At 37.9% G+C, this 21,655-nt stretch overlaps 1 protein-coding gene across 3 annotated transcripts; it reads left to right on the forward strand.

Moving 5' to 3' along the window:
- The first annotated feature begins 141 nt into the window (after nucleotides 1–141).
- On the forward strand, nucleotides 142–15,576 carry FASTKD2 (FAST kinase domains 2). 3 transcript variants are annotated; one of them, XM_082467085.1, is made up of 12 exons: nucleotides 144–292; nucleotides 980–1,799; nucleotides 4,772–4,875; nucleotides 5,569–5,677; nucleotides 5,977–6,100; nucleotides 6,372–6,511; nucleotides 7,655–7,827; nucleotides 10,752–10,915; nucleotides 11,898–12,107; nucleotides 12,509–12,596; nucleotides 14,285–14,399; nucleotides 15,386–15,576. In XM_082467085.1, exons 2-12 carry the CDS (start codon nucleotides 1,080–1,082, stop codon nucleotides 15,503–15,505), a joined length of 2,067 nt encoding a protein of 688 aa, XP_082323211.1. In that variant the 5' UTR covers nucleotides 144–292; nucleotides 980–1,079; the 3' UTR covers nucleotides 15,506–15,576. The 3 variants fall into 3 exon arrangements, with proteins under 3 accessions (XP_082323212.1, XP_082323213.1, XP_082323211.1); XM_082467086.1 differs by lacking the exon at nucleotides 11,898–12,107 and having other exon boundaries at nucleotides 142–292; XM_082467087.1 differs by lacking the exons at nucleotides 4,772–4,875; nucleotides 5,569–5,677 and having other exon boundaries at nucleotides 143–292.
- The last annotated feature ends 6,079 nt before the right edge of the window (nucleotides 15,577–21,655 follow it).

The following is a 21,655-nucleotide window of genomic DNA, read 5'->3' on the forward strand; positions in this document are numbered from 1 at the left end:
CTGAAGCTGAGCGCGGACTCTGGCGCCCAGCTGGAGAGGTTGCGTGTTAGGGTACACAGTTATACACTGTCATTAAAAGCTCTGTGGTCTCCCCCATTCCTATTCCCTGCAGCTAAGAAAAACTAGTCAGTTTTTCGGTAGGCTTTCTTCACTCCAAGTAAACTATTTCCAACCTCCCGCGAACATAACACTTTTTGACCTATGAAGGATCCGTAAAATCTCGCGATACGCTCAGCTCGCGGGGAAGCTGTTATGGCCGCGCTTCTGTATAACCATGGAGCTCTGAACTAAGGTAAGTGGAGGGCGAGCATAGGTGGAACAGGTGGTCGTACTACGCCTTAGACTTCTTGCCTTTCAGAGAAAGGTCTCAGGAGTTGCCCGGGAAGTAAGTTTAGGGAGGTGGGTTAATACTAAGAGGTCCAGCTCCGGAAGGACGGACCCCTGACACCGGTTCTGAGACCCGGTGAGACTGTCTGGTTGTGTCTCCAGACAAGCGCAGGCCTCGTGCAAGCATCACTTTAGTTTGCTGCTGCTTCTTCTGAGCCGTTCTACTTGTCCAAGTCCTTATTCTTAACAGTTCGTGTTTAGCTGTAGTTAAATCCTTGTGTTAAAAAGTATCCATCAAGGTTAAACCCTTATTTTTCATTGACGACATCTTCAAGGCAGTGGTAACATAAAATGCCTTACTGCAAAGAAAACTTTGTAGGAAAACTTTTCCGTCAGAAATCCACTTCCTTTTTTATTTTTTTAAAACCTTATTTGTACAACGACTACTTCCAAAGTAACCTTGCACCTTTAAGACTGTGTATATACACATTGTGGTAGAAATGGAGAAAGCCCATATTGCTAACATACCTTTTTAACGGAAATCTTAATGTCTCCCTAGGGTCTCACTTTAGTCTCTGTTAAATGCATTTGATATTTTTAAGTAGAAGTTTTACTCTAATTTTTATCTCTCTTATAACCCCTTCCCCTACAGGAAAGCTACGGCATGTGTTTTCTTTCATATTTAGAAGCGACGTGTGTGTGTGATCTTGACAACTTTAAAGCCATTTGGAAGTGTTTCAGTGGCTAGGAAAATGAAAAACAGAGCAGGTTCCTTTTTATGGAACCTCAGACAATTTAGTACTTTAGTTCCAACAGGCAGAACTGTGAGGCTGTATCCTTCGGGGTTTTGCAGACCAAAAATTGTTTATTCAAACTGGAACCTTTTCCAAAGTTACTTAAGTAACTTTGATAATAGAATGCAGTCATCTATTAGATATCTCTTTCAGGATGCCTTAATTTTTAAATCAGGAGGTGATGGCTTTCAAACAAAGGGCATAAGCACTGTAACAGTCCTTACAGTTGACAGACTACTTTGTCCTAGAAGACTGTCCTTTAACTCAGAACACTTTGTCTCTGATAATGGATTGAAGAAAAACTTTCATCATGAGCCTTCCAATGAAGATGTTCTCACCAAGAGAACAAAACCAACCCCGATCAACTGTAGAAAACTGTCTCAGGAGTGTAATTCCCTGAGTGATGTGTTAGATATATTTTCAAAAGCACCTACATTTCCTAGTAGTAACTATTTCTCAGCCATGTGGACAATTGCCAAACGGATGTCTGACGACCAGAAGCGCTTTGAAAAACAATTGATGTTTAACCACCCTGCGTTTAGCCAGCTGTGTGAACAAATTATGAGAGAAGCCAAGATCATGCACTACGACAACCTGCTGTTTAGTCTTCATGCTATGGTGAAGCTCGGGATTCCTCAGAATACGCTACTCGTACAGACTTTGCTGAGGGTGGTCCAGGTAAAATCAAAAGGAGCCTTAAATATACTTTTACTTGGTTTAGCATATCTTGAAAGAATGATGGGATGTAAACATGTAGCCTCCTTGAAAGAAACTTATCTTTGGAATGGTAGTTTATATTTGTTTCTGCGTAGATATTATATGATTTAGAGACCTTAAGTTAGCCAGATCTTTTTGCTGTAGAAATTTATGAAAGCTTGCCCCATTTTTCTTCTCTGGAGTTGAGTAATAGTGAATAAGCTAAAATGGGAAGAGGTACAAAATATACAAGGAAATGTTGGGTAGTTGAAAGAAGGAGAGAAGGGAAGGGAACTAGTATTTATTGACTACCTGTACCTTTTTCTTGTGTTGTCTTATTTAATCTTTACAATAGCCCTGTAAGGTTGATGTTACCTCAGTTTAGCAGATGAGGAAAGAGATTTAGTGATGTTAACTTGGCTAAAGTCACACAGCTACTGGATTGATTTATTCATACAGTAAACATTTATTGGGTGTCAACTATGTATCAGTTACTAGACTTGTCACTAGGGATTTAAAGATATAGAAGACATGATCCCTGCCCTTATAACCTAGAGGGGACAACAGATATTTTGTAGGTAATTACAAAAATAACCAATGTTCATCTGATGAGTCATACATTTACTATGTTGTAGGCATGGTGCTGAGCATAGGGAATACAGTTACAAAATAACGGCCACATAGAGCTTTCAGTGCAATGAAAGAAAAATATAGAGCGTGTATTACAAGGGCTTCAAACCTAGTCAGGAGTATGCCTTCATGATGGGAAGAGGTGATGGGGGAGGAGAATACAGGATTACTGTTTGAAGCAGTGATAGGTACAAAGTTTGAAAAGAGGATTGTCTCATGTAATTCTCAGTGTAGTTTTTAAAAGTAGGTATTGTTACTTTCATCTTACCGATTAGGAAATTTAGGCTTAGAGAGGTTAAATAACTTGTCCAAGGTCACATACCTGTTAGTGTCACTATCTGTAGGTACTTGATAAATATTTGCTGCGTGAATGAACAAACACCTAGACATAGTAGAGCTAAAATGCAAGCCCAGTAGGAGATGATGTCTAAGCTGAGTCCAAGAAATGGCCAGCACTTAGAAGATGGATAGCGAAGAGGATGGTGGTTCAAGCAGAGAAGACTATATGTTCAAATCCTGGAGAATAGTTCGCAGAGCTGAAAGTAGTTCATTGTGGCTGGAAGTACAGAATACTGGGGTTGTGAGTTTGAGGGAATGGGGAGGAAATTGTGTCTGTGGTTGTCAAGGAGGAGGGGTTGGGTGTCGTGGCAAGGCATGAGGTTGGGGAAAAAGGGGATGAATCGTGAAGAGCCTTTTCTGCCTGGCTAAGGAGTTCGGATTTATCCTGTAGGCAATGGGGATCCAGTGAAATATTTTAAGCAAAGGTCATCAACATGCTCCAATTTGTATTTAGATTACTGTGGGAGTGGGAAATGGAATGGAGGAAGGAGCCACTTTTAGTTTCAAACAAAGGAGTCAGTATCCTGTTTGATGTCACTGAAATGACGCCAGATTGGCTGAGGAAAAGATGAGTTCATTAAAGTAATCATTTACCTTTTAAGAGTGGACTCTTCAGACTTCTGAACTCAATGATCATAATTAAATAATTTTTTTTGAAGACAGGAGTTTCCTGAGGATGATCTGATATATATCCTGTTCTACTATAGAATTCAAGAATTGGGTTCATAGGTATATGAGAGTTTTTAACTTTAACTTTTTACATTACTGTGATTTCCATGCTCTTGCCCAGGAACTAATTTGTTTGTTGTGTGTGTGTGTTTAAACCGCAGAATATCTGTGTTTTTTGGTGGACTGCGTTTCCTATATAGTTATTTAAAAGTGATTACAGTAAGTCACTCTACCTGGTCAGTGATGCTCTAAATGAATTTTGGACAGGTATTCACATCAGCATAGTATCTGCATTGGTGAGGAATGAACAGTGGATATTTGGGGTCAGATTATCTGTACGTATAATTGTATCTCACTAACATGTTGGAATGTTGCAAAGACATTTTAGCTAGGGATGAAATATGTCATCAGTGAAGTTTGCCCTTCAAACACATAGCCAAGTGGTCTTTTCTTTCACAGTAGATATTGATGGAATGCTATAAATTGTTAATGGAAACCCTCTCATGGGAATGAGACCTTTTTTCCTTCCAGCAGTATCCATTTCTTATCATTATCTGGTTCTGACTTGAGACTTTGTGACTAGTTAGTCATGTATTGTAATTTTAGCAAAAGAGCATACATCTTTCAGATGTGATCACAAGTACTCTTGTGAGGTGTATAAGCTAGTTGTGATTAAATTGTAGAGCACTAGGTAAGCTGTGTTGTTACTATTTGCTTTCTAAATTAGGCCATTTCTAGAACCTAAATTAGTACCCTAATTCAGAGGATTTGAAAGAAGGATCCATGGAGCCTGGGCTCCTCTTGAGATCCAGGTAGTGCTGGTAAAATGTGACAGCAGATGTGAATTAGAAAGTTCACAACTGAGGTTGCAGTTCGATACCCAGGAAAGGATATAGGGAAATTGTAAGCGCAGCTGTGTAAGCTTCTTTAGGGGTAGGAAAATTGTCCTGTAGCTCTAGTATTACTGCACTTGTCATCATGATGGCTTTGGGTCTCAAGAAGAGGTAAAAATAATGTTTGATAAAAGTTATTTCAGAAGGGGAGGAAGGTAATCAATATCAAATCATTTTCAGTGATAACGGAGAATGTAAAAAAAGGGTTGATACATAAAAGAATGTGTATCAATTATTTGGAAAATTCACTTACATATGACATCTTGTTTTCCAAAGATGCTGTTTATTGTGGACTGACTCTGTGAGTTATTGGTTTGATACTTAATCCTTTAGTTGAAAGCATCAGTTCAGTGGTTTTGCTTGGGTGAGATAGTCTACTATGAGCTCATCACCTGTGGTATTTTTGTAATTATATTTCAATAGGAACGTATCAATGAGTGTGATGAGACATGTCTTTCAGTTTTGTCAACTATCTTAGAGGCAATGGAGCCATGCAAGAATGTGGATGTTCTTCGAGCAGGATTGCGGTGAGAACTCTCTTACGCTTTCTTCAAGTGCCTTTCTCTGTTTCTCTTAAATCAAAAACGAAGATGAAAGTTGAGCTCCCTTTTTTGGAGTGGGGGCATGGAAGACTTTGTTAGTAGTTATGGTCTTTAATACCTTATTAAACTTAAAATAGTGACTCTGGATCAGGTGAAGCTGGAAATAATGCTTCTTTCAGGGTCCACCATAAAATAAAAGGTGTGGGTAACATTAAAATCTAAAATTATCTTAAAACATAGTACTGATGTGGGCTGGGTGATAACTGATATGTACTCAGTTCATAATGATTAATTGGGTACTATGTGGAGGTCACATGACACTGGCCCAGCTTGAAAAGGAGGTTAAGTTTTACAACTTATAAAATTGATGCACCTAATCTAATGTCATAGGTTGATGAGAATAATTTTTAATTCCCTTTTTCGTTGACTATGCATTGAGATGTCTTAATATAGTCTCCTGATATTTGTTCATGCATAAAGACAGCAAAATAATGTGAGAGAAAACAATACTAGGCTGGTCCTGGAGCTTTCACTATTTGCACTCTCTTGGACAGGTAGATCATTTCTTTGGGCTTCATATTCCTTGCCTAGAAGTAGAAGCTGGACCAAATGACTTTTAAGATTTCTCTCCTGGTTTTAAGATCCTAGGACTGTGGTATTTATTGTGTTTGATGACAGGATGCTAGTTGATCAGCAAGTTTGGAAAATAGAACGTGTCTTCACATTACAAACTGTAATGAAGTGTATTGGAAAAGATGCACCGATTGGTCTTAAAAGGAAATTGGAGGTAAATACCTTCTGAATTTTCTCTGTTGTGTAAAATTTGAAAAAAATATTTCTTGTGATTTGCTATCACCTCCTAAAGTCAGTTTATTAGGAGGACATTGTGCTTTTGGATGTAACTTTGCTAAAGTGAAATAATAGAAATAGACTTATTTTTATCTGTATGTATATTTACATATATTTATCTATATATCTGTTTGTCCGAGTCATTTTGCTCAAACTTTATCCTTTTTTATTTAAATATAGGAGTTTAATTTATTTTGCCACAAATGAAAAATTAAATCTAAGTTTACTTTTCTTTAGATGAAAGCCTTGAAAGAATTAGACCAATTTTCTGTTTTGAATAGCCAGCACATGTTTGCAGTACTGGCCGCCATGAATCACCGCTCCATTGTCCTTTTGAATGAGTGCAGTAAGATAGTCACAAGTAAGGGGAATTTTTCTTATATGATTTGTAGCATCCAATCTGTTCTGGACTATATTTGTTTTGTTTGTTTTAACAACTTTGCTGTTATATGAAAAATATCTGATGATATGGTTAGATCTAAATTTTATTTTTGCCTATAGTGGTTTTTTTTTTTTTTAACAAAATATAGTGCTATTTTTTCTAAAGAAACAAAAGTACTGTGTATATAGTATCTTGGATCTTACAGTCAAAACCATCTGGTAATTCTTGTTTCTCTAACTCATTCTTAAAGGTAATATCCATGGGTGTCCTTTTAAAATATTGATCAGCATATTGCAGTCTTGCAGAGACCTCCAATACGTTAATATAGATCTTTTTAAGGGAATAGCAGATTATGTGGCTACAACTTTTGACATGTGGAAGTTGAAAAAAGTAAGTATGTTAACAGTTTAGAAGAAGCCTCAGAAACTTTCAAGAAACGTATTAATTTATTTAGCATTCGAAATAATTTTTCTATCATTTTAAAGTGGTTTAGATTCCAAAATATTCCAATGCTAAATCGGCTTGAAAAACTAGCTCCTTATAATTTTTGTCTGGGGGTTACCTATTAATATATTATTCAATGTCTGGACCATCTTTCTATCCAAAACAAAAATTATATTGTCCAAAGTTTGTTTTTCTATTTGTTTTTCAAAAGGTTGTATGGTACTTTGGTTGGATACTAAGGATTATTTCTGTCTTTCTACTTTTCCTTTATTAGATTTAGAATAATGGGGATAGGTGATGTGAGAGGCTTAACGCTTTTTGAAGAATAAACTGTCATTACTTAATGGTCATGTCTGTTTTCTATTTATGGAAAGTTTGCTTGTTTCTTCTAGAGTAACAGCCTTTAAATTCAGGGCATGTGTTAATAATTAAACATCTAAATGAAGCAGCTGGTAAAAACTTTTTGTAGTAAAGTAGTGGTAACCATGTTAGGTCACTGGTTTAGTTCACTTTGGAGGGTGAGGTTGAGTTTAGTATGGAAATTGATTTTGGAAAGAGAAGTACTTATTGTGAGAAAGACTTAAGAGGGAAATGAGAGGTGAACTGGAACATTTCATCATCGTATTTCAGCTCTATTCTCAGTTATAGAAATTAGTATTGAACATAGAAATTTTTGAGTTATCTCTTATCTGTTAGAATCTAGGAAGTGTCTAGGTTTGGAAGGGAGAGCAGTTCAAAATTGGCTTGGTCGTTTTGAAAAACTTCAGAAGAGGTGTATTTAAAGGTAATTTTCAGAGCTGTTGTATGAAAAGCGTATAGGAAAAGATTTATTTTAAATGAGATGGAAATATGGCAACCGTTGTGTGCTCTGGTTCTCAGCTTATAAAAAGAGGTTGCTTGTTAACTCGATACTCTGATTCAAGAATAACTGGAACAGATTTTGTAAGGAAAAGATAATTGTTCCTTTTAAGGGAATATTTGATCAGTCAGGACAGTTCTATTGTGGTTTAAATTTTTGGAGATCTAAAAGATTGCTAATAGCATACTGTAATTCTTAAGAAGTTTTCCCTCAATTCTTTCTTTTTTTAGGTTCTTTTTCTCCTCATCTTATTTGAAAACTTTGGCTTTCGACCTGTTAGTTTGATGGACTTATTTATGAAGAAAGCAGCAGATGAACCTGGCTTCCTAAACGTGAAAAGCCTTGTCTCTATTCTTCATGTGTATTCTTCTCTCAATCACTTCCACAAATGCTGGACTCACGAGTATGTACTTGTTCTTTTTTTACTTTTTTATTGCCACATATCGTATTTATAGAAAAGCTTACGAAGCTCAATGAATTCTTACATGCGAACCCATCCATGGCCTTCATCCATGTCCAGAAATTAAACATAATATTCCTTATTTATGAAGTTAAACAGAATTTTATTTTATCTTTGCTAAAGATATGTGCTTTGCTATTGCCAGTTTCTTTGTTCTTTGCAAAATATTTGGTAATTCAGCATAGGAGTTTTCATTTCAAACTCTCCCCCAGCTTATTCCCTCAGCTCCTGAGTTTATAGTTTAGTTTTGACCATAACTCTTCATTTGGTCCCAAACTGCTGCTTTCTATTCTTTTCATTTTAACCACAACCGTGCATTTCTACTATTAAACACAGCAATTCCTCAAACATGCTGTGCTCTTTCATCTTCTTTCCACCCAGGACATCTTTCCTTCCTCTCTAGGTCAGTTCTAAGTTTCATTAAAACCCAGAAACGCATATAACATGTCACTTGTCATTTGTTAGAAGAGTGATTAAACGCGCAGACCCTGGAGACACCTTGCTCAGGTTTGAATCCTAGCTCTGTGATTCATTAGCTACTTAACTTTGGCAAGTTACTTATCTGTGCCTCAGTTTCTTCATCTGTTAAAATGAGGATGAGAAATAAAGAGTTATTTCTAATCGTATTGGGTTGTTATGAGGATTAAATGAGTTAACCTGTGTCAGGTTCTTAAGGCAATGCCAGACACAGAGTAATTGTTAGATTTAAAAAAAAAAACTAGAGTGTCTGTCACAGAGGCCTTGGAGGAATAAACTAGGGCAGTTCTGAGGGTCTCAGTGGCAAGGTTCACTGGCCATCTCTTTGCCATCGAGTAGCTTGACTCCAACAGCTTTTTGTCCCTGTGGTTTTCCCTCAAAATTCAGATTTCCAAAAGAGAAAATCTGATTGAACGAGTTTGGGTCACATGCCCATTTCTTTGGGGCAGGTAATCAAAGAAGTGCTGGGCCAAGAAAAGCAGCTGCCCACTGTGCTCTCCATTGTTGTGAAAGACTCAGGTCATACTGCATGTCATGTGCCTTCCCTTAATTGTCTCCATCAGAGCCCCTGTGCTTGTCATGTCTTATATAACTCTTTGGTGGAGCCTTGACACATAGCTGCAATTATTTGTCAATAAGCCTGTCTCTGCTCCATAATTGAAAAGCGCTCTAGAGCTTTTTAAACCACTTTATCGAGGTATGAATAACAACATGTAAAATGCTGTGCATATTCAATGTATACAACTTGGTGAGTTTTTAGCTCATTATTCTTGATTCTTCCTTTTCCACTAACATTCTCCTCCTCCTCATCTAAGTTTATTTGTTCATTTAGTCGGAAAACTTGTACCAAGCACTCAGGTACTTAAGACAAAAATGAATAAGACATAATCCTTTTTGCAGTTAAATATAGCATGAACATTGAAGTGATAGAGTTTTATACAGTGTATATAGGAATAGAGGAGGGATGTACCAGGATGCTAGCCTGGCGAAGTGGAGGGTCAGAGTGGATGCCAAGCATCCTGCCTGGAGGAGTTGGTACCTGAGCAGATCTTGAAAGATGGATAGATAGGAGTTAACAATGGAAAGACCATTCTGAGTAGAAGGGACTCCATATTCGAGTCAGGAAGGAAAGAAACAGCAGAGTACATGCAGGGAACGACACAGATTTTGGTGTCGCTGAAGCATGAGGTAACAGCATAAGAAGTGGGATGCGAGGAGACTGGAGAGGTGATTACCGCTGGGCTCCAGATCAGTCCTCTGCAGCCCTGCTGTTTCTTGCTGCATACTCCAAACTCCATCAGTTCTCCCTTTAATAAGTGTTGCCTCACTGTTGTCTCTAGGACCTGTTAGCAGTCCTGCTTAGCCTGTCACAGCCTTCCTCACTCGTCCATCTGCTCCTCACAGGACCTCCCAGTTGATCTCAGACATTTCCCTTTACGGCTCACTGGTACTGAGGGCTTACTTCCGGGCCTACTCGCCCTGCTGTGAGCCTCCCTGCCTGTGCCCCAGCCTTGCTGGTTATTACAGTGTGAATAGCATGTACTTTCAGGCGTTAGTTTCAAGTGGTCTTCCCTTTTGCCATCTTTTCCACTTAACTGAAATTCTCCTTATCCCCAAAGCTACCCTATCTACCTTCTTTCCTGTACACTATCACAGTACTTTGCAAGTATCAATACTTCCTTTTTTCTTATATAATGATATATAGCTTATGCCCTAAGAGTCAAATTGACCTGGGTTCAAAGCGTATCTGTGCCGTTTATTAGCAGTGCCACCCTGCACACGTGACCTTACCTAATTTTGGTCTTTCCTCTCTTCCTCTGTGCTTAGCTGCTTTGTTATACTGCGTAACGTTAGCTCGGGTGGTAGGATTAGGCTATCAGTTCTTTTAACTCAGAGTATTAATAGCTAGAGAATTTTAATTGATTATAAAACTGCAGTGGAGTTCCAGGTCTTAAAGACTTACTCATGATAAAAAAATCTAGCACAATGGTTAAAAGCCTCTGGACCCTGACAACTTGGATTCCAGTGCTGTCTCTGCTACTTCCTGGCTGTGTGTTCTTGGACAAGTTAGTTGACCCTGCTTAGCCTGTTTACTCATCTTTATTATGAAGAAAATAATGATACCTATCCCATAGGGTTTGAATAAGAATTAAATGAGTTAACGCTTATAAACATTTGCCCTGTGTAAGACATATAGTAGTAGCTAACATTTATTGAGTGTATGTATTTATTACGAGATAGTCACCGACCTGAAAGATGTGTGCAGACTTATTGCAAGCCTGATTGCTTTATCCCCTTAAGGCTGTCAGTTCTCTGACACCTCACTAGCTCTGCCATGACCTTGTCTACTCTTCATATTTGAAAGCTGACTTTCCTTTCTGCCCCTGTAGGTTCCTAGAAGTTATGGCTAGTGCTCTCACTGGTAGTCTTCACCACATCTCTTCTGAAAACCTGTTGGATGCTGTGTGTTCGTTTTGCTTGATGAACCATTTTCCCCTGGCCCCTATTAATCAGCTTCTTCAAAAGGACATCATCCATGATCTGCTGACGTCAGGTAGGATGTCCGTGCACAGTGGTGACTAAAATAAAGCAGTACCGCCAGGCTACCAGGTGATTCTGATTGGGGTCTCAGTTGCAGCAGTGTTAGTTAAAACGTGTGGGGCGGGTGCTCCTGGTGAAAGGACCAATGATGGTGAAGTCAAAGGGCCGTGCTTCAAACCAGCGAACCGACGGAGGCTCCTTTAATGACAGATCCTGCCCGTAGACGGCAAGAATAAGAAACACAGCGTCATTGTTCTTTTTATTTACACTTCATGCACCTGTGCAAAGGCTAAATGTTCAGGTTGTTCTTTATGCCTTGATCAGAGGTGTTTGTACTTCTAATCCTTATGTGTCACGTTTGAAGCCAAGTTAAGTCAACTTTTGCAGCTATAAACACTTTGTCACTCATGGCCTGTAATGAGGGCACAGCTGTTAGATCAAGAAACCAAATAGTTACCAAAGTAGTGAATTTATTTACTCTTGGAACCAAATTAATTGTTGTCTTTCAGTCTTTACTGTTAAATAAGGAAAAGCAATATCAGGCTAGATGTGTAAAATTTGATGATGTATCTGGGAATAGAGTATTTTAAATCCTTTTAAAAACAACAGTATGAAATTCCAAAGTTGAAGTGTGGAGAAGGAACACCACGTGCTGATTTTTCAAGCAGTCTAACGTGGAGGAAACAGCCGTGAACCCAGGAGACCTGGAATCTAGTCCCAACTTTGCCTTTAGTTAATCAGGAAGCATTTTAACATTCCTGAGCATTTTCCCATCTGTTCAGTGAAGAGTTGAGGCTAAAGCACCTTGAAAGATATTTTAAAGTTTAAAGCATTATCAGGGCACTGACCTACACACTGTGGGACCTCGGGAGACACAGAGAGATTCCTCCTGATACGAAGCAAGTGATCAGAATTATAGGTGCATTAATACAATTTCTTAAATGTAGCATTCATATTTTTCTTAACTATATATTTTCGTTCTCTTTTTTTATTAGGTGACGTGGAGAGGAATGTTCACAAGCTTCATGTTTTGGCTGCCTGTCTAAAACTTGAAGCTCCTTGTCACAAGGACACACACTTAGTTCTGCCACAGCTGCCCCCCACGCCATTACATCCACATGCAAAGGTTGCCGAGGTGCTGAGTAGCCTTCTGGGAGAAGGATGCTTCTCAAAAAGTGTATGGTTGCCACATAATTATTATATTGGTATGGGACTTTATATAATTTTCCTCTATTTTACTTTTTTTCTGACAAAAGATAAGGAGTTTACTGCAGCAGTCTAGTGTGGTGCAGCATTGGCTCTGGAGCTGGCCTGCTGCGTGTGGATTTTCACTCTACTACTTACTAGTGCTATGCGTTAGGCACTCAGCAGCCTCTTTCCTTATCTGTAAAATGGCAATAATAATAGTACCCATCTCACAGGGTTCCTGTGACCAACAAATGAGATTATACATATACAATCCAGACTAGTATTTGGCACATGGTAAATAAGCTCAGTATAGCTTACCTGCTGCCATTATAATTATTGGTAGTAGTAGTATACCTTTTCAAACAAAAAGTCACTTTGAGCAACGTTTGAAAAATTAGTATCAACTTTTTTCTTTCAGATTTTGAAATCAGAATGGATGCTAACAGGAGCCAAGTGCTTCCATTTTCTGACGTGGATGCGGTAACTTCTGCTACAAATATTCAAAGGTTGTTTACACATACGCATTTGCTGAACTTTCTAAATTTAAATCTTAATTCTCAAAGACTTCATATAAATAGCAGTAACAATACAAAGACCTTATATTTGTATAGAGCTTGTAATGCACCGAGGGGCGTCTCATCCATTAATCTACCCCTTAGGTGTAAATGTGGGACACTGTGGTTGAAGACAGTGGATTGGAGTTGTCCGTTTAATGAAACAGGCAATTTTTTTAAAATCAGGTTTTAAAGCTAAACAGTTCAATAAAACAATGCTAATATAATTGAAACCATCAGTGCAGTGTAAATTTTTGACAAGATAATGCAGTAGTGATCATAAAGAATGACGGCTTCTACTAAAATCAAATACCCAAAAAATTTTTTTCTCTACCACCAAACCTTTCTAAAGGTAGAGAAACTTCAGCTTTTTAATTAAGCTGTATTGTATATGGATCAAACCGTACTGAAGTTAATTAGAAGTAGTTTCCTTGACTCACACAGTACAGAGGGTGTTTCTGGGAGAAATTGACGCTACTCCCTGAGAGAATATTCTGCCTTGTAAGCATCTGGATCAGGTCATATTGCGCACACCCTGTGTTCAGTCATTCTTTGCGGAAAGGCTCTGCTAGGGCCTGTGGGGCACGCAAAGATGAGTCAGACCCCAAGCGACCTGCATCCCCTACTGCTTTGTAGCACATGCACATAAGTATGGTAGAGAGAGGTACAGAAAAAGCCTGTAGGGGTTCAAACTCTTATCTCCTCATCCCTCTCCACTCATACACAGCTCTGTAACTTTTGCGCCTGTCTAAATCCATCTAGCTTGTTCCTTGGCCATCTTTTTCAGCCACTATCTTCCTTCTACATATTACCCATCTTCCCTCAAAAAGAGGCTTTCTCTCTGACCAAGTTGAAAGATCATTTTTCTTTTTCAGGTATTCATCTGTTCTGGCATAATAATATAATGTAGTAGTTCTCAGCCTAAAGTACCGAGAAAAAGTGAGGAATCAGTGTTCCTTTAAAGATATGAAATTTCTCTTACTTTATCTCAGATAAACAGCCAGAGTATAACAGAAGACAGTAAGGATACAAATGTCTTTTTCTCCCCCAATGAACTTAATCTTTCCAAAAGGCCATGAACAATGAAAAACAAATTACACCTTCCACATTTTTGTTACACGTATACATTTTATCTCTTCAACAGTCTTGCCTATCTCTTAGTGTTTTCTTTTTTGTATTTGGTCTCCCCATTCTGGTTTTTAAATGTGTCTGTCTCTGGGAGACAATATGTACAAGCAGAGCATTTTCCATTTGGTATTATCTACATCAGTGCTTCTAGTAGCATAAATAATTATGTTTAGATCAGAGATTAGCTCTGCACAGGAAAGCCCTAAAATGGGTGCTTTCATATCTGAAAATTTTCCTCATCGAGAATGTAGCCATTCTTAAAGATGGTTAAGGGATACTGTTTGTATAAAGCATTTTTATAAGCTTGTGGTTCCTAAGATACTCTTCATATACTGGAATATCTACATAGTCTAGGTAATGAGGAAGTGAAGGACTAACACCGGAGGGAATGGTGAGGAATGTGGTTAAGTGGAGAGCTCAGCTTTGAAACCTCCAAAGAACGAGGATGCAACAGGATTGTACATGGTCATCTCATTAGTAACTGGTCTCACGTTTTGTGTTTTTGTTTTCAGAGTAGCTGTACTCTGTGTTCCTAGATCTACGTACTGTTTGGATTCAACCCACCCCAGAGGATTCCTTGCTATGAAAATGCGGCATTTGAAAGTAATGGGTTTTCATGTGATCTTGGTAAGAAAAAAATGCAAATGAAATAGTCTTCAATTACTGCTGTTCATTCTGCTGGGAATGTTGTGGTTGAAGTTGGTTACTAGGACTAGATGAATTGTCAGCAGTATTGGAATAAGTGTTTTAGTTATTGTTTTCTTTGAAAAAGCACATTTCTGGTACATGATTTGGCTCCTACTCAGCTGATTACTATTATTTACTTGGGGTTTTATAAGTGCTACATTTAGTCAACTTTAATCATTTTTGTTAAGTGAAAAATGTAAATAATATGTGTACTTCTTTAATTTAAGACACATGAAACCATATTCAGTTTCTAGGTTATCTTGAACAGGAGAAGAAAAGATGTTAATTAAAGCTTTGTTTTCAAGGGCCATTGTGAGGCTGTTAAGGATGTTTGTCACTAGAAAATGCTGGATGATTGTAAGAGGATGCTTCTTCCTCTTCCCTCCTTAGGCTTTGTTTGATTCTGAGCACAACTTTTCTTGAACAGCCTCTCTAGATGCCTCTGTGTGGAGCAAGAACCATACGAATAAATGTAGATTTATGTTAATGTTGGCATCTATCTAAACGCCACTCATCTGGTCCTGCATATAATGTGAAATGTAAATATTTGAATCTTCGTTATGGTACTTTAGTATCCAAAACTGGATCATGCCCGGATTACCAAGGTTAAGATGGCCCATTTCTCTTAATGGGCTAATCTGTAACACTTTTTTTTTTTTCATATTGGCTATTATTTATATTCTAAGGAAGATTATCCCAAGAAAGGAATTTTTGCACCCTTTAGAGGACCTTTAAAGTTTTTTTATAATTTTCACTGTGAGAGCTTTCTTCGACCGTAGCACATAGTCTTACTAAACTTCTAAAATGTGCGTAACTATAAGTGGTTGGCTGATGTTATTTTAATATCCTTGGGTCTCGAAACTAGCTTTTATCTTATACGTCGTCATCTTCTTGCAAACTGATTATTTTCCTCTTTCTTTGGTAAGGTCAATAATTGGGAGGTGGAAAAACTAGAGATGAAGGATGCAGTCACATTTTTGAAGACTAAAATCTATTCACCGGAAGCACTTTCTACTGCTGATATAGATTTACAAAGCACATGTTAAAGTAAAAAGCAACCTTTTAATGTTATTAGACATAAATTTATAAAAATAACTTTAATAAAGACTACAATTCAGTTGTCGATGGAACTTACCTGACTGCTCACCATAATAAAAAGTGTTATTTCAGTTCACTGCTAAAATTAAAGTTGAGAATGAAAGAAATATTGTTACTGGCACTTTAGAATATGCTGAGAAAATTCCAGAAGGGTCATTTTTGCAGTCATACCTGTTCCTTCCAGTGCCCAGATACTTCATAAATTCATGAGCTGTAGGTTTTACTGTTTCTCATTAGCTTTGATGCACTCAGAACTGGTTTCTTAGCTGTGATGGGTTGCAGGTAAGTTGATGTGGGCAGTCCTCAGGTTTGGAATCTAAGCTGTTTTAGGACTCAGGTATGGACCACATTCAAGCACTGGCCACAAAGCAATTGGGCTGGGGTCTCAAATTGTAGAATGTATAAGAATTAATGAGGTAGCGTGTTAAAAATGGGTGAGGATCAGGCATCTGCACTTGTAACAAGCATTCTAGGTGGAAGTGGTTTGTGGCCCTTACTAAGAGAAACACAGATGAGATAGTACAGAGATGGCAAGGAGTCCTAATTTCTTAAGATTGATAGGTTGTGGGTTGCTAACACCACAGTTCTTGCCATTGGTGAGGTCATTCCTCTCTCCCTCTTCCCCTTGCCCTCCCACCATTTCACAAAGTCTTTTAAAGTAAATATATAGCTGAACTGTTTTGTGAGCCAGACCGGAGGGCTATTTTTCAGTTACGTTTGTTCATCCTTTTGTGGAAGTACTTGTTCAAGTTTGTCATACACCTGTCTACCTAATATTTGACTCATTGTGGATACAGCAGGTTTCACTTATGAAACCTGAGTGCCACATAAGTTGGTATTATTTTAGCCCTGTGTAAAAGACCTAGTGTTTGTGCCGCCACCTCCACCCCATCCCCACAAGTCCTGAGTTGAAACCTAACCCCTAGTGTGATGGTATTTGGAGGCAGAGCTTTGGGAGATGATTAGGTCATGAGGGTGGAGGCCTCATGCATTGGATTAGCGCTCTTAAAGAGGCCTCAGAGAGCTCCCTTGTCACTTCTCCATGTGAGGACAGTGAGAAGATGACCATCTCCGAACCAGGAAGGGGGCCCTCACCAGACACAGAATCTGCCAGAGCCTTGATCTTGGACTTCCAAGCCTCTCCCACAGTTATTTGTGAGAAGTAAATATCTGTTGTTTATAAGCTACCCAATCTATGGTATTCTGTTAACATCAGCCTGGATGGACTAAGGTACCCCAAATACGCAGACGTGCAATTACTGGACATCTTACTCTATGCCAGGCACTGCTAAGTATTGGGATGTATTCTCTCTTTTCATTATCTTAACTCTTTGAGGTGTAGCTGCTAGTAATCTCTTGGGACCCTTGTTTCCTTTTATCTAATAAGAGGATAAACTATCAAAGCTACATAAATAGCATAGGGCTAGACTTTGAACCTGAGCTGACATGGACTTACAAAAAAAGTAGTCGAGAAACCCCAGGTTGGCAATAAAAGGTCTCTAGCCATATGACTGCATGTGTCACAGGTTTTATCAACTTATCTCGCCTACATTTAGAGAAGGTTAGAGCTGAAAGGAAGTGTATCGGTCATTTAATCCACCTCCCTCATTTTATGGATGAGGAAGTAAAAGTTCAAAGAATTGGATTTTTCTGGACCCTCAGCCACATCATTGATTTCCACGTTATCTCCACGTTATCTTCCATGTTATTTCCACGTTTCATCGCCTGCTGCTCTTCAGCTTGTACCTCAGGAAATCTGGACTTTTGTTCCAGATTGGACATCATCTAGTTTTGCGTACTTGACCAAATGATTTAACCTTATAAGGCTTCAGAACAAGAGTTGAAAATAGTCTATTAAGGAAACTAAAATTTTCATTCTTTAAATGGTAAGTGCATATCTGTCTCTTCTGGTGGCTAATTATGACTCATTTTCAAAGGATTGGACAAATTTATGAATACTTGTAACTACCTTTTGGAGGAACTAGTTTTCTTGAATTTGTACCAATTGGCATGGCAGATAAAGAAGCATTCCTCTTTTACCAGTATTACTAGTATTAGCATTCTTCATTGCTGTGTTGTCTAAAAAAATCTTGTGAGACTCAGGTATAGAGTGAAGGAAAACAGTTTAAAAATATGTCTTCTCAGGATTGTTAATATAAAGATTTACTCTCCTCTCCAGGAGAATATGTAAATATTCTCCTTTTCTGGTATTTATTCAGTTGATTCAAAACAAACAAAAACCACTCAACCCCAGGTTGATTTCATGGACCCATTTCTAACACAATTAGGATCAATAAACAAAAAGTGGAAGTTTATAAATCCAAATTCTGACTATTCCTGATTAAATCACAAAATATGTTATACCTCAGTACCAAACTCTTCATTTTAAAGAGGATAAAACTAACCTACTTTACTGTATTAACCAACTAAAAGAGTGAATATGACAGGTATAATGTTGATATGTTTATATATATGGCTTGCTTCTGATGTAGTTTTATGCTAATAAGTCAGCCACCTTGTGGAAGAAATAGGTGTTGTAAAAGATTTTTGATTTTTTTTATGTTTAATTCTATGTCCTGACAGCTTTTTTTGTTTGTGTTTTGAGCAGTGTTAAGATTGGCTTTTGTTTTTGTTTTTATTTTTTTGATTCTTGAACTTATTTAAAATGTCTATTTATGTTATAATTACATCACATACACAAATGTAAACATCTAGCCAAGAGAAAAAAAATAGGTGATGTATTTATGACACATATCTAAATAAAGAGCTCCTATAAGTTGATAAACACATTACAAAAGAAAAACGAGTGAAGAGCTGATCAACATGAAAAAATTTCAGTCTACTAGTAGTCAAAGACACACACATTCAAACAAGTGAGAGATTTTGCCTTTCTAAATTAGCATCATGGGGTTTTTTTCTTTAAGAATTATAGTGCTGACAAAGGAAATGAGGCAGGCACTTGCATATGCTGCTGGTGGGATGTAAATTAATACAACCTTTCTGGAACACATTTTGTGGCTTTTCTCCCCATATTTTAAAAAATAGGTTTATTGAGGTATAATTGACAACAAACTCTATATATTTAAAGTGTGCAATTTGATAAGCTTTAACAGATTATATATATAATATATATATAAATATATATATATATAAAATATCCATGAAAACATCACCACAATCAAGGTAATGAACATCCACCACCCCTGAAAGTTTCCTCCCTTTTTGCCTTTCCCTTTGTTCCCTAGAAACCACTGATGGGCTTTCTGTCACTGGAATGCCCTTCAGCTGTATGCATGCAGAGTCTTGAAAATATTGATATCTATTGACATTGACCAGGAGTTAGAATTTTAATTATCTTTGCGCCTGTATGCACCCTTAGTATACACTTGATAAATATTTGTATTATTCCCACAATATGTGTAAGGATTCTTATCACTCCATTGATTTGATATTTCACCGTGTATGAGCCAAACACTGGAAACTATTTAAGCATTCATCATTAATGGAATATATATCTTCTAAGCACTTGCTACTCAGAATGTGGTCCACAGACTAGCAGTATCAGCATCATCTGGGAGGTTGTTAGGAATGCAGACTCTTGGAACCCATCTCAGACCCACTGAACCAGAATCTGTATTTTAACAATATCCCAGGTGATTTGTATGCTCATGAAAATTTGAGAAGTGCTGTACTAAGACATCATTTTAATATTTGTAAAGTATTATCTTGACGTGCCATAAGTTACTTAATGATGTGGGGAAAACTTTACGATTCTATTAAATGGAGAAACAAACGCTGACTATATACGAGGATTCAAATTTTGTTTTAAATAATGGCAAGAGGTGCATAAAAGGAAGAAAAGGGATAAAAATGTAGAAAGTGGTATTTCTGAATAGTATTGATAGAATTGTAATTTTCATTTTCTTTATACTTTATTTTTCGTACTTCAAGAATGAATATGTATTATACTTAAAATTAGAAAGCAAATCATTAGCTGATCTCAATCCATTTCTATTGTTTGATTTCCCAAACAGCATTTTAGAAATTAATGATAACCATTAAGAGTTTAATATATGCCCAGAACTATGGGGGAGATAAAGAAATTAACACAGAGATCCTCTCAAGTTGTTCATAAGACACCATTATTGTATGTTGAAAGATAATCTGATGTATGACAAAGCAGAAGATAAGAGGAAGTCAGAGGGGAAAGGGGTCACTGGGTTGGGTTTTCAGAGCTGTACAGAGCTGAACAGAGGAGGGTGAACAAGATTTGGCAACGTACAAAGGGAGACCATATATGATGTGAAAATTGTTTCTCCCAGGTTTTTTGAGATGGAATGAATGATATAGATGGAGGTACATGTGATAAATTTTGATATCTGAATTTTAAAAGGGAAAACAGCCAGGAGAATTATCCTTTGCTGAGAATGTTAATGTTGCAAGTATATAACTTTCTTACATCTACTGTGAAATCTTGTGTATGTGACACTGCGGCATATATTGCAAATTGGCTCATTCTACTCCATTCCAAGCCTTATCTTTTTTATGTCATGGTGCACAAAGAAAATAACAGCTTTCATAGCACTAAGTGGGAGTGTATTTTGGTGTTTATTTGGAGCTTAGTAGAAAAAAATATATTTTCTTTATATGATGTAGTAAGAACTAAAATCAGTAAAATTCTAAGTATTAAGGAAGATTTTAAATATTGACTTTGTGTTAAATTCCCAAACACATTAATTTTTCCAAATTCCTTAGTGAGAAGCTTGATCTTGCTTTCTAGACATAACCATTAAATATCAAGTTGTATGCTTGAAATGGCTATATGCAATTCTTGATCAAAATATTTTATCAAATTCTTTGTTGTCATTGGCAGGAAGCTTTACATAAGTAACTGATGGAACAATTTAAAACTATTTTTAAAACCATTCAAAAACTAAAAATTATGTTTAGAGCCCAATGGCTTTCTTGTTCTGTCATTGACAAATGTGATGTTGATATTTTTTGTGATAATACAAGTGGATCTCAAATGCAATTGAATTTTTTCATATCAAGTATTTACAAATAACAGTGAAGTCCTAATTTATAGAGTGTGTGTGTGTGCGTGTGTGTGTGTTGATAGAGCAGTCACCCTGCAACTAGCAAATAGACATAAGTAAGCAAATAGACATAAGTGAACATAAGACAGAGATTTGGGGCATCTACCTGGAGCTGTACTCATGAGGAGCTGACCTTTCCCAAGCCCTGACTGCACCTTACCATGAAATGACCCAGCAGCTAGCGTGTTTCTTGTCCAGGATGGTCAGTGGCTTACTCAGCAGCAGGCTTCTTAGAAGCTGTCTGGGTGACTGGATGCATTCTCGGCTTCACACAGCATCACAGCAGAGCAGCGAGGGCCTGATACCTCCCATATTATTTATCCGTAGGAGCTGAGGAGTGAACCATCAGACCCCACGCTGTTCAGGCTACCTTCTAGGGAGCATTAGGTGAGGAGGTTACTGGCCAAGAGGCCTTTGGCTGTCCAGCCCTCTGTGGCTACCCAGGAGGCTGAGGAAATAGATACCTCTTGTTACAAGACACACTTGTAACCCATTTGTGGCACATGTGTGTGCTAGGCTCACTGGTGGGCCCAGAAAACTAAAATCTATACATTTCCCAAATCCCCTTACAGCTTGAATTCCAGATGTGACCTAACTTCCTCCAAACAGATGTGCCTGCTTGAGATTAAGAAAGCCAGATGAGATGGAGGTCGTATTTCTGCTATTTCTGCCAACAGTCAAGGACGTTGGATTTTTCTGGAATAGCAATAGCAGAGATCCCAGGGTTTGGTGCAGCAGGATATGGGGCTTCTATTTTGCCGGGGGCAGTGTCGCTAAGGTATCTAGATCTAGAGCTAGCAACGAGGCAGCATGGTCCTGATTGCCTAGCTTCTGGGCTTTGAGCAGAGATAGCAGCTCTTCTGGACAGCCAGTTCTGTGGTGGTGTTCTCAGAGGGATTCCTGGAAGTCACATTAAAGGCTGCTGCTTCAGCCCTTCCAGTCGTCTTGTACGCAGAAGGGGGCTTCTGTGAATGCCCAGAAGTTGTCAACTAAGCACACTGT

The sequence above is a fragment of the Balaenoptera physalus genome (genome assembly GCF_965194825.1).
Source record: "Balaenoptera physalus genome assembly, chromosome: 6".
In the NCBI taxonomy this organism is placed as follows: Eukaryota; Metazoa; Chordata; class Mammalia; order Artiodactyla; family Balaenopteridae; genus Balaenoptera; species Balaenoptera physalus.